The sequence below is a fragment of the Pyrus communis genome, chromosome 9 (assembly GCF_041283825.1).
Source record: "Pyrus communis isolate YQ-2024b chromosome 9, ASM4128382v1, whole genome shotgun sequence".
NCBI classification, from domain to species: Eukaryota; Viridiplantae; Streptophyta; class Magnoliopsida; order Rosales; family Rosaceae; genus Pyrus; species Pyrus communis.
Genome location: NC_142573.1, coordinates 6,343,312 through 6,359,314, shown reverse-complemented (window position 1 = coordinate 6,359,314; position 16,003 = coordinate 6,343,312). Strand labels below are relative to the sequence as shown.

Below are 16,003 nucleotides of genomic sequence, written 5' to 3'. Positions count from 1 at the left end.
TCAAATGCTTACTCTGGCAGTGCTTGCCAAAAAACTAAATTATCAAATTAAAAACTACTTAATTAAAAGAAAGATGCTTGGAGAAAAATTTCTTAAATGAGGAAGGGATGCGTTTCATTGCCGCTGGGTTCTAAACAAATAACAGAAATGGAGAAATAGAAACGCGAAAGTGCAGTTTCAGCTTTCCTTATTAATTGATTGACTCGGTTCAAAACGTTTCCTTCAGTTCTCTCTCTCTCTCTCTCTCTCTCTTTCACACACACACACACACACACACAGATTGCATGAGGAAATGAGAGGAAAAGTAACCATGGCCAAGAAGAGAGCTTCTTCATCATCCATGAGCCGGCTTTTGAGCTTCGTTTCAAGGCTATTCATCGTTCTCAGCGTCTTGCTATGTCTATTGGCTTTCCTTAGACTAATCCATTCTCAGTCCAAGGACCAACCACCAGTCTTTGCATCCCCAACAAGGTTTCCCGCTGCCATTCACGATAATCAATTTGAACGCCCTCCAAAAGTTGCTTTCCTCTTCCTTGCCCGCCGGGATCTTCCTCTTGATTTTCTTTGGAACACCTTCTTTAAGGTTTGTTTGATAATCTTACATCCATTTAAAATGGTTGGATCAGAACTGAGTAAGAAAACAAATAACAAGAATGAGAGTTCATAGATCATAACCAAAACATGAAGAGAGAGAGAGAGAGAGAGAGAGGTTTTGCATCTTTTGATATGTTTTGTTGGGACCTTTGCAGAATGGTGATGCCGCAAATTTCTCGATTTATATCCATTCGGAGCCTGGTTTTGTGTTTGATGAACCAACCACAAGGTCTGCTTTCTTTCATGGTCGACAGTTGAACAACAGCATTCAGGTGCACTTTTAGCTTCTTCAAGTACTTCTACAATTATGGATTCAATTTGTTCGTATCTTACGCTGTTTTTAACATTGACTGAAAATTTTGTTTCAGGTAGGGTGGGGGGAATCGAGCATGATAGAAGCAGAGCGCATACTACTCCAAGAAGCTCTGCGCGATCCAGCCAATCAAAGATTTGTCCTTCTTTCAGACAGGTAGCTCTTCACCTATTTCATATTGACCTCTTCCAACCACATTGCAAGCCAGTTTTCTAAATTTTCGTGTAAAAAAACCTCTGAATCATGTTACTAATTCTTTTCATCTGCTTATTCCACAGCTGTGTACCTCTATACAACTTCAGTTACATTTACAACTACATAATCTCTTCTCCAAAAAGCTTTGTAGACAGGTATATATGGTATCTGCATAACGCAAATGGATTTGTTTTGAAATACCTTTAAACTTGTGTTTCCTGCACATCGAAGAAACAGCGAAGCTGAAATTTTTTTAGTCTCTGCGTTATAGCTTTGTCGATGGTCATGCATTTCGTTATGATCCGAAGATGGCACCTACTATACCTAAGGAGAGATGGCGTAAAGGATCCCAGGTCTTACATCTGTTATCATCCTTGTATATTTGTTAAATTGAGAAAAATTTATTTAAAAAAAAAAAAAAAAAAAAAAAAAAAAAAAAAAAAGGAAAAACAGTTTAGGATGCGCAGAAAATCTTCTAAATTTTGGAATTTTTCATTTCAACATATTAATTCTTCCTCCATTGAGGTAATGTCAACTTGATCGCAGTGGATAGCTTTGGTGAGAAGACATGCAGAAATCATCGTCAATGACAAGACCGTCTTTCCCGTCTTCAGGAAATTCTGTAAGGTATGCAGGGAGGCATTTTCATGTCCTATTTCCATTTTCCGGAACATTTTGAAGAGTTTTGAAGACTGTTACTTTACAGTGATCTGTAAATTGTTTATATCTTGATACCTTGCAATGTTGCTCGGTTTTCAGCGATGGCCGCCTGGAGATTTAAAATGGAGGAGGAAACTTCTTGTGAGTTAATTCCATCCTTTTTAAGCTTTACTTGAGAAAGAAGAAAAAGGTTTCGCCATTTTCTGACCTTCTAAGAGTATGTATATGCATGTGTTTGTTTTTCACAGGCATTCAATTTCGATATCAAGTATCTATTGCAGACATTTGAGCAAAAACGCAATTGTATCCCCGACGAACATTATGTCCAGACACTACTTGCAGTAAGCCGATGTTTTTCAATCTTTTTTACGTTAAATTTTTAAATTTGAACTGATTTCGGAATGTCTATTGGCGAGTTTTTCATTCAAACTCTTGATGATTTGTGTATTGTAATAAGATAAGTGGACTCGAGGACGAACTTGAACGAAGAGCACTGACCTACACATCATGGAATCAGTCAGCAGCAGGAAGTAAAAAGAGATCTTGGCACCCTATAAAGTTTGATTTTGCAGATGCAGGGCCTCAAAAGATCAGGGAAATTAAGGTGAGTTCTTATAACGGTAATGTACTCGCCGGATACCCTAGCTACCACTCCGAGGGGAGCAATGTACTAGTCGGACAATGTGAAAGTGCGTCTGCACAAAGTGCAGCGCCGAACTGTGGAAACCGCTTACGTAGCATGACACTCAAAACAAGTCTCTAACACTGATTTCACCTTGCTCTACAGGATATCGAACATGTATACTACGAGTCTGAAGGCCGAACGGAATTCTGCCATGCGAATTCCGAAGTCGCTCCTTGCTACTTGTTTGCAAGAAAATTCACTCTTGGAGCTGCTGTGCGGATTATGAGAGAAGGTTTGGTTGGTCCGTATGATGTTCGTTCAAAACCAAATATATATTAGGCATCTGGAAAAGGAAAGAGAGATGGAAACAAACAACGCTTGCAGCATAAGAAGTTGCCAATTTGACACTGGTTGTATAAGGCAAAACAGAAACAGCAGGCAACCAAACCGAAAAATTGAAAACTTTTTTCTAAAGTGTTATAAATAGGAAAAGTTAGAGAGATAATATTTACTAGGAACACGAGAGAAGCGGATGCAAAATATTACACTATTTAGTTTCGTAATTATAACAAAAATATTATTGCTTTCACTTATTTTCTTTGATGTGTGTTGTAATCACACACGAAGTGCTCTTTATATAGAGCCACATCCGTGACAAAACAAAATATGAAGTGATTGCTCATTTTGAAAACTTCACATAATAACAAACTACTGTGGCCTTTTTGAAAACTTCACATAAAACAAATACATTACTATTGACATTCATTCTCACAATTTTGCAACATTAAGTGATATATTTTGTTATTAAGCTCTAATGGTTAACTTTAAGTTTCGGTTAACACTACTAGTACAATAGAATCCCAAATTTAGGGTTTCCATTGGAGCAAATATACATTTAAATGATCTTTATAAGTTGCAGCGTGATCTTTATTTTAAAAGTGTTTATTGGAGATGTTCTATGTACGAGATATAATTTTTTATAACATAAAAAATATAAAAAAAAACTCTTTGTCTTTTTTAGGATTACATAAAGTAGTGACATAGCTAAGAGGAAAAATTCATCAATATGGGTATACATATGTCTGCATATACTAAACATTCTTACTACATTATATATCACTTAATTAACTTGTAGTTTTTACTGTATGTTTTTGACGCTGTAGTGCGACAACTGCATTGAATTACGCTTTTTACAACCACAAATTACACACACACAAACCTTAGCAAAATTCGTAGACCAAATGTTCATAAATGAAAGTTATTCCATTAAAAGATTTTACTTCATCACTCTACTTGTAATTGTCACTACATTGCATGATGTGTTCTTGCTTTGTTTGTAACTGCACATGCTTCGTGTTTGTGAACTATCTAATTCTATAATCGGGACATCCATAATCTATTTCATACTATTATTAAGAGAAATGTGTTTGTGTTGAACCCCTTTCTTAAAATACCAATCATATTCCTAATTTTTCTATATTATCTTTGATTGCAATAAAAATATTATAAAAAAAAGGATAAAACATTAAGTGTGTGTGTGTGTGTGTGTGTGTGTGTATTAAAGTAAAATAATATCTCTCATGTTGTGAAATTGATGTGAATGCTCTTGTATAAATTGGGTGATGTCTCTAGAATATTTGAAGATGTTTTCTCTCATATTCAAACGGAGGCGCTGACAATTAAAGTTGGGCTTGAGATTCCGGTTGAATAAGGCTTAAATATAATCGACTTTGAGAGTAATTCGCTTCAGATCGTCTTGACATTGTAGGACTCTTCTACTAATATGTTGCACATGAGACCTATTATAGAAGATGTAAAGCACCTACTGTCTACGGTTGTTAGAGCTTGTGCTGCCCACATCCGTCGCCAAGTTAACTCGGTAGCTCATCGATTAGCTCGTTTTGCTTCATTGTGGTAATGATTGTACTTAGTTAGATGTTTCTTCATCTATAATCTGTGACTTTTTTGAAGAGAATGTTCATGTACCTTGTACTAATTAGCCTTTTCACGGCTTCAATGAAATATATGTCATCCTTTCTTTAAAAAAATGCATGAAGAAGCAAAGAAGCAAACAATCACATTTGACTATGGTGGCACCATTTAAAGGCTTTAGGTACAATAGTAATAGGAAGATGAAATAGTAAATTGGATGAGGACTTTCACTTCATGTTATTTACTCCTTACGGGTGTAAAACTTTCTTATATAAAGGGATTCTTGTAAATGTAAAGAATACTCATTTTCTTACTATTTCAATAAACAATTGAACGTTTATACCAAGAAAGTTATACTCCTACACTCACTGTAAATTCTAATCTTAACAAAAGATTCTCTCACCTTCTACTCCAATCATACTCTCTAATTTAGGAAAATGATTCTCTCCACTCGTACTTCTCTCTCTTCCCATCCCCTCCTTTTAAACTAGCCCATTCAAAAAAAAAATATAATGACTTGAAGTTGTACCACATACTTTATAAGCGTTATTTTTTTTATTGCTTTTATTCAAACCCAATTGAATAAACAGATCATTAACAACTTTTTCCATCAAATGGTTGAACCTTTTCAACACCAATGGAGAAGAAGATGGCCAACCATGGCTGGTATGTGGAAGGAGAGAAGGGTAAGTGGTGCTGTGATCAGAAGTGGAGAAGAGAAATGATTATTGAACAACTTCAAACCGTTAGATATATTTTAAACGGTCTAGATTAAAGAAACGGATGAGATGGGAAAGAATTCTAAACAAATGGTCCATATCGTATGCACGAGAAGCAGCGTATCATACCTCTCAAGACCAACCTCAATTTCAAACGCATCAAATGGAGGGAAACCAGTTCGTCCCACATCCCAAACGCTCCCCCACTCTCATAAACATTCCCCATTCAAAACCCTAATTTCCCAATTCGATTTTCCCGATTGCAATGGCTGACACTCTGAGCCCTAATCCGGCAACCCAAAAGCAGAGGCTCCCAATGGCCGCTCGTCTCCAGTCTCCAACGAGCCCCTTCTTCCTCGGCTCCAACGACGACCACCGCGAGCGTGCGCAGGCTCGCGCAGGACGCGCCGCCGCAATAAGAAGAAAGTCCATTGCGCTCAATCTGCCGCCACAGCAGGGAGACCCCGATCCCGGCCTGGGCAAGGAGCAGATCTTCGAGCTGTTCCAGAATTGCATCAAGCTTGCAAGTGAAAATGTCAGTTTAGATTTTTCAAGTAAATGAAAATTTTGAAATTATTATTATTTTTTTTAACAAAAAGTTTAAAATTTTCTAGTCATTTATTTGTCAAATTAGTGAGGCCTTTTTACTGTTTTTTTAATTTTTTTTAATTTTTTTTTTTTTTTTTGTGAGTACATGGTTATATTTTTACACTAAGGGGATGAAGTTCGGCTAAGCCACAATGGGCGACCTAATTTGATTTTGATTTAAATGTTAGATATTTATCTGTTTTGTGCAGAAAATTAATCAGAAAAATACATGGGAGCTGAATTTGATTGACCATTTAACGGATATTATTAAGGTTGAAGAGGAAAACGATACAGAGACGAATTTTCAAAAGGTAAATTGCGCATTTGATACTATGACATCAGATTAGTTTCGGTATTTGAAATCTATCAAGACCAAGATTTGGTAAAAACATGCCGAAAGTTCACTTATTCAATTGGATACGCTATGTTTGCTTAAATATGTATCACTTCTCTATCTGTGCAGGCAAGCTGCACTCTTGAAGCTGGAGTCAAAATTTACTCAATGAGGGTAGATTCTGTACACTCTGAGGCATATAAGGTCCTTGGTGGGATGAATAGAGCAGGCCAAGAAGACGAACAAGGTTGAGTTTGCTATCTGCTATAACTTTGCCCTTTGTTTTTACTCAAGTGTTTACGCTTGCAAGCCAAAAAGAAGTATATTGATTTTAAAGTAGTATTGTACTTGGTTCTGAACAAGGACAAACTAATTTTGTGAAAGTTACATTATTGGCATATTAGTTATTCTACTGTTTCAAGGTAGATAAAATTGATAGTGTTGTTGTATTAACATTTGCATTTTATAACCTATAAAATGAATTAGAGAACATATAATCAATGGCCCTTCCTGGCAGAAGCAATGTGATATTTTTATAGTTTGTCGGAATGATGACTATGTGGAATAGTTATCTTTAAGCAGCTCATCTCATCTGTAATAGTAATTTCTTTCACATTGGGTTTGTGCTTCATTGATCTTGTTATTGTCTTGATACTGTTGTAATTTTAGATACCAGTGCAGAGGATGCCAATGCTGACAATGGAAAAGATGCAGCTAATTCCAAGCATGAGACGCAGAAAAAGGTTGACTATTCTCTGACTCACTACAATGTTTTACTGGACTCCGGTACACTAAATGCTGACATACATTCATACATGCAGATATCTCCCTTATCAACGCTGGAATCATCTTTTGAGGCTCTAAATGTGAAAAAGTTTGACGGTGATCACTCATCCTGAGCTATTCTTATTACTAGTTTTATAATGTGAGATGCAAGGCCAAGTTTGTAATACAATTTTGTTTGTATTTTCAGTTGCATTTGCAGTTGATCCCCTTTATCATCAGACGTCTGCACAATTTGATGAAGGTGGGGCCAAGGGTCTTTTAATGAATAATCTTGGAGTGTATGGTGGATGCAGAGTGCTCTTTGACTCTTCGGAAGTACCAGGGAAGTGCACAGCATCTGATAATCAACTCGATAAATCAGATACCATTGATCTTTCTTTTGCTAGTGGTGAGTTGCGTTTTCGGTAGTCTATTGAGTTCTTTGTAAATTTCAGTTTCCCATTTTTTCCCAAATAAGAATGATGTGGTTTACTAACATTAACTTTTCATTGGTCTTTTATAGAATATGTAGAACAGATGGTATTGAACATGCGAATCAAAGATGAAATTTCACCAACTCTGAGGAGTTTAGTTGATCGATTTGATGAGGATAACAGAAGGCCACCAGATATATATACATGTGATCAAGAATCAGCAGAGCAAGTTGATGCTGCCAATAACAATGAAGCTGATTTTGATTGTGATGTATCTGAGAATTGCGGGAACTGGGATTATGACCATGATGACCAAACAAGTGTCGTGGAGGAGGGCCTTAACTGTGAAAGTTCAATGCTCCCTAGTTATCATGAGGTTTTGGAACATACTATTCTTATAAAGTTTGAATTGTATATATTTTTTCCATCAGTCTTTTTTAGTTTTATGAATTATTGAACAATGACTTCATTCTCTGATAATTTTTTCAACTGTTGTAGGAAAATGAACCGGGTGCCTACCATGAACTTGATACGGATGAGAGACTTGAGAAAGTTGATGGGTATTTGTTCTTAAGTCTTGGATTTACTTCAAAACAAAATGCTTGGGCAGGTCCTGATCATTGGAAGTATCGAAAAACTAAAGGTCAGATTCAATGATCATGTCATCAACTAATATGTGTATGTGTATTTATTGTGGTTCAATAGTATGGTAACACATCACACAATCTGGTTTTTCAGTTCCCGAGAACGATCCTCCTGCAGAACAACCAGAAACAGCTAAACAAAAGAAGACCAAAGCACAGCAGGATCTTGATTTCACAAAATCCTTGGAAGAAGAGTTCTCAGATATTTTTGCTCCTCCCAAAAATCCGAAATCCTTACTGCTCCCTGCAAATAGAGCACCCTGTAATACAAAACTTCCTGAGGATTGCCACTATCAACCAGAGGAGCTTATAAAGCTATTTCTTCTACCTCAAGTAAAGGTAATGTGTGTCAACAATCATACCATATAATTTTTGGTGTACTCTTTTTCTTTACATGATATGTTTTTTTTTTTGTTTTTTTTTTTTGGGCTGTAGTGCCTTGGAAGGCGATGCAGGAAGCACTCAGGTGATAAATTCTTTCTCATTTATAACAAATAGATATATCAGTAATTAATTTTTTGGAACGTCCATTTGTTTTATCAATCCTTTTATTTATATATATTTTATTTTATGACTGATGAAATGTGCAAGCAATTTATAGTTCTTGGTGTGGTGTCAGATGAATCCAGGCAACAATGTGACGCTGATGGGCAATTTCCATACTACGATGATGAAAGTGGACTCGGGGGCCAATATGATGACGGGAATATCCATAGTGATGTGGAGGACTTTAGCACACTTGTTTCTCAGCCTCGCCAGGTAGTTTCTAAACTTTTCAGCTTGATGTAATTTGAGTTAGCTCCATGAGTCAGAATCCTAGTGTCATATGGCCTATGAATTATATCTAGTTTTACAGATGTTCATCCCGGAGATGATAAGGATTGCAATCGTAGGCATAGTTTTACACTTTTAGTATGTAATTCAAAACCCATTAAAACAGATCTAACCAGTTTTTGCATACGGTTTGCTTCCTACATTTAAACAATGCAGGTAAACAAAGTTGAAGTCCAGTATGACAAGACTTCCAAACAAGTCGATGTCCAGGCTTTGAAAGAAACTCTTTGGAACCATGTACAAAAATCTGTTCAAACATCAATCCAGGTCGGCTAAGTTATTTATTTATACATGTTTCATGAAGCACTTCTTAAAAACACTTACAGGAAGCACTTCTATTTCTATAAATAAAAAAAATAAAAAAAAAATCTGACATGCTTTTGATAGAAGTGCTTCCAGTAAAACGCTGATTAGTACGAGTGCCTTGTAACGTAATTTCTGCATCTGCCATCCTACTGTTACGTATTCGATATGACATTATTTTGATAAGGTACATTCTGATTATTTGATATTTCTGCTTTTGTGAAGGGTGAAGAACAATTGGTATCCTTCAAGCAAATGTTGGGCAACTTTCCGGGTGACTGCAGGGCTGCTGAAACTATCAATGACATCTCCCCTCACCTGTGTTTCATCTGCCTTCTACATTTGGCCAATGAGCATGGTTTGAGGATCCTGGGCTCCAACAATCTGGATGATCTCAGCGTTCACCTTACGTGAAAAAGTTTGGAGCTTAACTCATCGTCCTGTTTATTATTTGAATAGGAAATGGGAACTGTGTCTAAAAGTGTACTTTACAACTTAATTTTATATTTCAAATTCGTCTTGAAGAGATTGTGACATGGTTGAGAAATGAATTGTGGTTGAATTTGTTAAGACTTAGGAGCATTTATTTTTGCACTCGAAAATTTATGTTCAAAATTCCTCCCTCCTAATGTCGCTTGTAAAATAAAAAAGTCAATTGCTAGGCAAATAGCAATAATGCGTCAAAGTGTACTAATTGGGATTTACTAATGGTGAAGAAATAGAGTGATGCTAACAAGTGAATTCTACAATGAATTCACAGTTTTGGACACAACTAATATTATTACTAATAAGTGATGAGTTATTTAAGTGATAAGAAATTTTTTTCGTTGCAAATTCAAACCTTATCTGATAAATAGGTTAATGTAAAATACCTCTTGTAACATCTCAACATTCAATTGTTCAGTAGAATTTCGATGAAGCTTACACAATTTTGAAAGTACCACAGAAAATATCGATCAAAGCAATGGGCCACGTTTCCCTTCATGAAAAGAGAGGAGGCAGGACATGTGCACACACGCAGGACGCGGCCACGTATCAATACATTGAACTCTTACTAAAAACGTAAATTAATAAACAGTGACTTCAATCAACTGCCCTACATGTCATGTCACCACGGCAACCTGACGAGTTCCTTGCCTCTCATTTATCTTGCATTAGAAACACATATCATGTGTTTCTTCTAACACACGAAGTCGAAACGGTCAAATAAATGCTCTTAATCATTTTAAATACATGTTTTGTTTAACACGAACAATAATTCATTATAATGTAACATTTTCATTCTAGTAGAGTAGTATATGTTTTCTAGAAGGAAAATAAATTTTCCACAAAAATGTACGCCCTTTTTCTCCTCCAACGCACCATTGTTTAATTTTGTATGTTATTTTCGTTTGTTTTATTTTATCTGATGATTAAAAATAAATAAGTGTGTGTGAGAAGCTAAAAAGAGTAAAAATCAGCCATCTTTCTCTTTATGCACATGTCTTTTAATTCCTTTTTCATTTATTCAATTTAAGGATCATAAATAAAAGCAAATAATTTGTAATTCAGTTGGTTATAAACATTTATCTTACATCTGATGTCCTTGTACTTAAATTTCTATCTTTATAGTTTAATATAGATATTCTATAATTTGTTAAAATAAAAATAGAGTATGCCTTGAAAACGTGTACTATTATTTGTCCCCCTTTCAAACAAACAGACAAACAAAAATCCACTAAAGTTTATTGGCTTATCCACGAAATAAAAGAAATACAAAGAAACATTATATCTGATAAACTAATAAGAAACACGGGTTTTCTTGTCCACCCATCACGCTCAAAACAATTAATGATTTATCTGTCGTTTAAACTTTGATTCATTAACGAAATTTATTTTATCCATATAGAAAGTTGTTATTCGTAGATTCATCTTCACTTGTGAATTGCAAATGATAAGTTTAATTACGAATCCCGTAGATGACTAGTATGATACTAATTTATTCCTTCACTTATCGTTACGTATATAAAATAAATTATTAACAACATAGTTAACGTAGTTGAGATATATATAACAAGCAATTTTGAATATGTACTTGAAACAAGATCACTTTTTTGTTCAAAACGTAAGACGTGAATTTATGTTAGTATATCCTACAACTATAAGTGAAAAGCAATTTACATTCAACGAAGTTAAATCAGGACGCCACATTATAGGTGAACAGTTCCATATAAGTTTTTATCATATAGATAATATATCTCGATCACATTATTTACTTCAATTGTAACAGATGAAATAATATAACTTGTTTTAGTTTACAATATAGCAAGTCAAATATTTCCGAAATTTATATGGTTGTTTTAGTTTACAATATAGCAAGTCAAATATTTCCGAAATTTATATGGCCATAGCTCTTAAGCTCACATCTGGAAAGAGCAAACCACAATCGCCTCTCTCATTTCACAACACAAAATCTCAATATCCAACAAAAATAACATAAATCATGGCTTTCATGATGAGCACAACCCCCGGCATCCCACCGTCACCGTCACCACCAGCGCTCTCTCAACCACAACCACAACCACCAGCACCTCTGCCAGTCCGTACAATCCCCGGAACGTACGGCTGGCCGCTCCTGGGCCCCATCTCGGACCGCCTGGACTACTTCTGGTTCCAGGGTCCCGAAACATTCTTCAAGAAGCGCACCGAGAAGTACAAGAGCACGGTGTTCCGCACAAATGTCCCTCCCAGCTTCCCGCTATTCGTCAACGTCAACCCCAACGTCATCGCCGTCCTCGACTGCAAGTCCTTCTCGTACATGTTCGACATGGAGTTGGTCGAGAAGAAGAATGTTCTTGTCGGCGACTTCATGCCGAGTGTTAAGTTCACCGGCGACTTGAGGACCTGCGCTTATCTTGATACATCCGAACCCCAACACTCCCAGGTTTGAATCAACGCGTATGCAACTTTTCTTCTTCTCTTCTTCTTTTACATATTCGGTACCTATAGATTTCTTTTTGTATTAGAGCGATATTTTGCACTAATCTAATCTAAATTACGAGAGCAGAAGTGAGACTAAAACTAGGGTAGAGAGTGAATGTACACATATTCTAACCAACTTAACTACGCTTAGGTTGGCGAAATAGTTAGGAAAATTGGTTGTTCTAATGATTTTATAAGTGCTAAACTAACCAATTTCCAATTTTTTTTGTGTATATAATTAAGGATAACATGATCGGTTTGTCCAATCGATATGGCATCCAAATTAAGTTATTTTATCATAATAGTTCACTCATTTTTGGTTGAACAGATTTTCAGAGTTTCAGCTAGTACAAGCTTGAATTTCTTTATTTTTTGGGATCAATTACAAGCTTGAAATTTTCAATTGTCCAAAAGGGTTGAGTGAGATTTTTGCAGTGTGGTTAAGAAATTAACTTATTCAGTATTTTACTAGAAATATATAAATATGGATTGTCAGGCTGTAAATGTGGATTAATTTGGTTTTTCGCAACGTAATGTTTGGATGATTTATAAGTGTTAGAATGTACGATTCAGACGGTCATGGCAAAAAAAGAACGTCACCTGGTTTTTAGGAAGAGAAAATTGTGTTGAGCATTTAAAGATATTATTTGTTTCTCGTTGTTGCTGAAGCAGAAGTAGATTTTCCGACGAGGGACTGGTTGGATATGTTGGCTGGAAGAAAAGAATGGTTTGTGGTTTTTGTGTTCCATAGAAAAGTCCCAGATGGTCCAAATCAATCCAAAATGTACGCGAATATGATAGCGACTCCTACTCGTACTCGTAGGGACCATTAAACAATTGGTTGGTGGTGATTTTTAGTTGCAGATGAGTGTGGGAAATGAGATATATGGGATTCATTTCATACAGTTTCTCTTTACCTCTCTTTTTTTTTTTTTTTGGAGTAATTTTTTTTGTCGGCTGTGATTTTCGCACTCTCAGTATTTCATTGGAATGAGAGGTTGTAAAACTAGGGATCTAGACTCGAAACCACACAAAAATATTTTAGATAGATGAACAAATGTTATTCAAGGGTTTTTCTTTTACTTGTCGTCTATGAAATTTGACCTAAAAATTTCATAAAGACCAGGGAGGGTTGTACAGTAGCTTTTTCTATTTTTGTTGATACATGATGTGCTATGCAGGATGATCAAACGGGCTTCAATGGTACAACTCATGAAAAAGGTTTTCGTCTCTTTAGGGTTTAGGTAATCTGGTACCACGGCGGGATTTACTTTGCTAACCTAAATGCTTAGAGTGTGCTTAATTTGATTTCGACAGGAAGTGAAAAACGTTTTCATCTTGCAAGATATGAATTCTACTGTATAGTGGTCATCTTTTGGTAAGTTTAATTTCTATTAACTTACCAATACCATCTTAATATATTCTTCACAGATCAAAAACTTTGCCATGGACATCTTGAAAAGAAGCTCCAAGACATGGGTGCCTGAGCTCACTGCCAACCTCTCAACCTTCTGGGACACAATAGAAGCAGACGTCTCCAAAGATGGGAGTGCCAGCTATTTGATCCCACTTCAGAAGTTCATCTTCAAGTTTCTCACTAAATGCTTAGTTGGAGCTGACCTGGCAAGCTCGCCCAAGATAGCGAAGTCCGGCTACGCCATGCTTGACCGGTGGCTCGCCCTCCAGCTCCTCCCCACAGTCAAGATTGGTGTGCTTCAGCCCCTGGAGGAGATTCTCCTCCATTCTTTTGCATACCCTTCTTTTCTAGTCAGTGGAGACTACAACCAGCTTTACCAGTTTATAGAAGAACATGGTAACTTACTTGGAACTTAAACAAACTATCAATCTCATTCCTTTCGAGATATATTTGAATTCAAAACTTTTTTCTACTTGCATTCATTAACATACTATAGAGTATAGACGACATATCCGCATAAAAGTTTTCTTGTTAGACTATTGATTAAGTTGATTATTGCTTGATGTGCGGTCCAAATTCACAGACTGACAATATAAACGTTTGTATGTTAACATAAGACTAAAGAGAGAGCATTACCATACGTGTCCTATGGGAGTCACCGATATAGTACAAACTATTAGAGAGGTGATCAATTTGTCTACAAACATAAAATTAGTAAGAGAGCATCACCGTACATGTCTCTGACCTAACTATAAAAGGTGCCAACATAATACACACTATTGGAGATGTGATCAATAATACATATGACATTGCTCGATAAGTCTAATGCTATCTATATCTTGATTTTATGTGTTCAAGAATACAAATGGACTTGTTTACAGGCAAAGAAGTAGTAAACAGAGGTGAAACCGATTTCGGACTGACCAAAGAAGTAACAATTCACAACCTTCTCTTTGTACTTGGTTTCAATGCATTTGGTGGGTTTTCTGTCTTCCTGCCAAGTTTGATAGGCACAATAGCAAGCGACACCACCGGTTTACAGGCCAAAATAGTCAAGGAAGTCAGAGAAAACGCCGGTTCAACTTTGAGTTTCGACTCGGTGAAAAACTTGCAACTGGTTCAGTCCGTAGTGTACGAAGCCCTCCGGTTGAACCCACCGGTTCCTCTCCAATTTGCCCGAGCCAGGAAGGACTTCCAACTCAGTTCACACGACTCGGCCTTTAACATCAAGAAGGGTGAGTTGCTCTGTGGGTTTCAACAACAGGTCATGAGGGATGAGAAAGTATTCGATGAACCGGACACCTTTAAACCGGACCGGTTCATGAAGAACAAAGAGTTGCTGAACTACTTGTACTGGTCCAACGGACCGCAGACCGGTTCACCAAGTGAGTCCAACAAGCAGTGCGCTGCAAAGGACTATGTGACCCTCACTGCCACTTTGCTTGTGGCATATGTATTTCAAAGATATGATTCAATCACAGGAACCGGTACTTCAATCACAGCCCTCGAGAAGGCCAAGTGAGAGAGTGGGGTGATCACAGCCGTTGAAATGTGGATTGATGGATCACACAAGAATTTTTGTTTGTTTTTGAAAAATTCAGTCTCTGTAGGGGTTTGTAGGTAATTAAATAAACAAGGACAGATATTTGAGGGAAAATGGCCAAATCTTGGGGTGACCAGTTCAATTAAATAAAGTGAAATAGAAATTTAAGAAATTTATTGTGGATGATGGTTGGTACTTTTAGTGTTTGGTGCATCATGCCCACTCCACTACCTCACTTTGTTTGGGATGATTTGATACAAATGAGTTCAACGTAGCATTCAGTGATACGAATTTTACATGAAATTTATTTGGTACAAAGATCAACTGCATTTCTATATGCAAGATTTAAGATCATTTTTTTTATGAAGAGGACAAAAGGTTCAAAAGTAAAAAATGATATGATTATCCAAAAACTCATATTTAATAGATTGCTAGGCTATAATTTTATGGAGTTCACCAGTCATTATTTAACTAGAAGGCATCAGGCTAGCCAAACGTAGTCCACCCTATTTTTTGAGACCCAACTCCTCAACTTCATTAGTTGATTCGAATTCAAAGGCTAGATTTAAAAACATCAAACGTTAGTTTAATTAAATTAACTAATAAATTTGAAGTATAACCTTAAAACTAATAAATTATTGAGAGACTATGTTTAGTACTTTTAGTTGACGATGATATAATATGAGTATAGTCTGATACTGTTTATTTAATAATAATTTCTTACAAGGCAAAACTCTGAACAGAACTATATCTAATCATTTCAGTTGAAGATGACCTGACACTTAATTTTCTGAATCTGAATCACTGCGTCATGCATACCATAGATGAAATCAAAATCAAGCATGCCCCTCTTGAAGAATCAAGGATTATGCTAGTGATTTCATACTCATTGTCCCACTCTGTTCTTCATTATTTTGTCCATAGATCTTGTAGCTTTTTGAGACAACTAAAAGTTCCATTAACTATTGTCGTAGCGCCTCCTTAGAATGGCTAAAAGTTTTTCCAGGAAATCAAAAGCGTTTCTGATAGCGTTTGATAGAAAAAGTTGGACATGCTTCAAGGTCCTAAAAGCACTTTTCAATGCAAAAGCACTTGAAATTTTATAAAGTTTCAATGTGCTTCTAACAGAAGTGCTTATGAGC

General features: G+C 36.2%; 3 protein-coding genes across 3 annotated transcripts; all 3 read left to right on the top strand.

Annotated features, from left to right (window-relative positions):
* The first annotated feature begins 274 nt into the window (after nt 1–274).
* LOC137740193 (glycosyltransferase BC10-like) lies at nt 275–2,966 on the top strand. Its single transcript, XM_068480018.2, has 10 exons — nt 275–583; nt 750–866; nt 963–1,063; nt 1,186–1,257; nt 1,374–1,455; nt 1,649–1,729; nt 1,862–1,903; nt 2,011–2,103; nt 2,220–2,366; nt 2,550–2,966. Exons 1-10 carry the CDS (start codon nt 293–295, stop codon nt 2,724–2,726), a joined length of 1,203 nt encoding a protein of 400 aa, XP_068336119.2. The 5' UTR covers nt 275–292; the 3' UTR covers nt 2,727–2,966.
* Nucleotides 2,967–5,158: 2,192 nt separating this feature from the next.
* EMB2795 (condensin complex subunit) lies at nt 5,159–9,510 on the top strand. Its single transcript, XM_068480725.2, has 13 exons — nt 5,159–5,573; nt 5,836–5,937; nt 6,090–6,207; nt 6,630–6,703; nt 6,782–6,842; nt 6,934–7,134; nt 7,249–7,535; nt 7,658–7,802; nt 7,898–8,142; nt 8,239–8,269; nt 8,423–8,562; nt 8,794–8,904; nt 9,166–9,510. The coding sequence occupies exons 1-13, from the start codon at nt 5,304–5,306 to the stop codon at nt 9,352–9,354; spliced, it is 1,974 nt and encodes a 657-aa protein (XP_068336826.2). The 5' UTR covers nt 5,159–5,303; the 3' UTR covers nt 9,355–9,510.
* A 1,692-nt stretch (nt 9,511–11,202) lies between these two features.
* On the top strand, nt 11,203–15,033 carry LOC137739770 (fatty acid 13-hydroperoxide lyase, chloroplastic). Its single transcript, XM_068479477.2, has 3 exons — nt 11,203–11,863; nt 13,333–13,714; nt 14,200–15,033. Exons 1-3 carry the CDS (start codon nt 11,423–11,425, stop codon nt 14,838–14,840), a joined length of 1,464 nt encoding a protein of 487 aa, XP_068335578.2. The 5' UTR covers nt 11,203–11,422; the 3' UTR covers nt 14,841–15,033.
* The last annotated feature ends 970 nt before the right edge of the window (nt 15,034–16,003 follow it).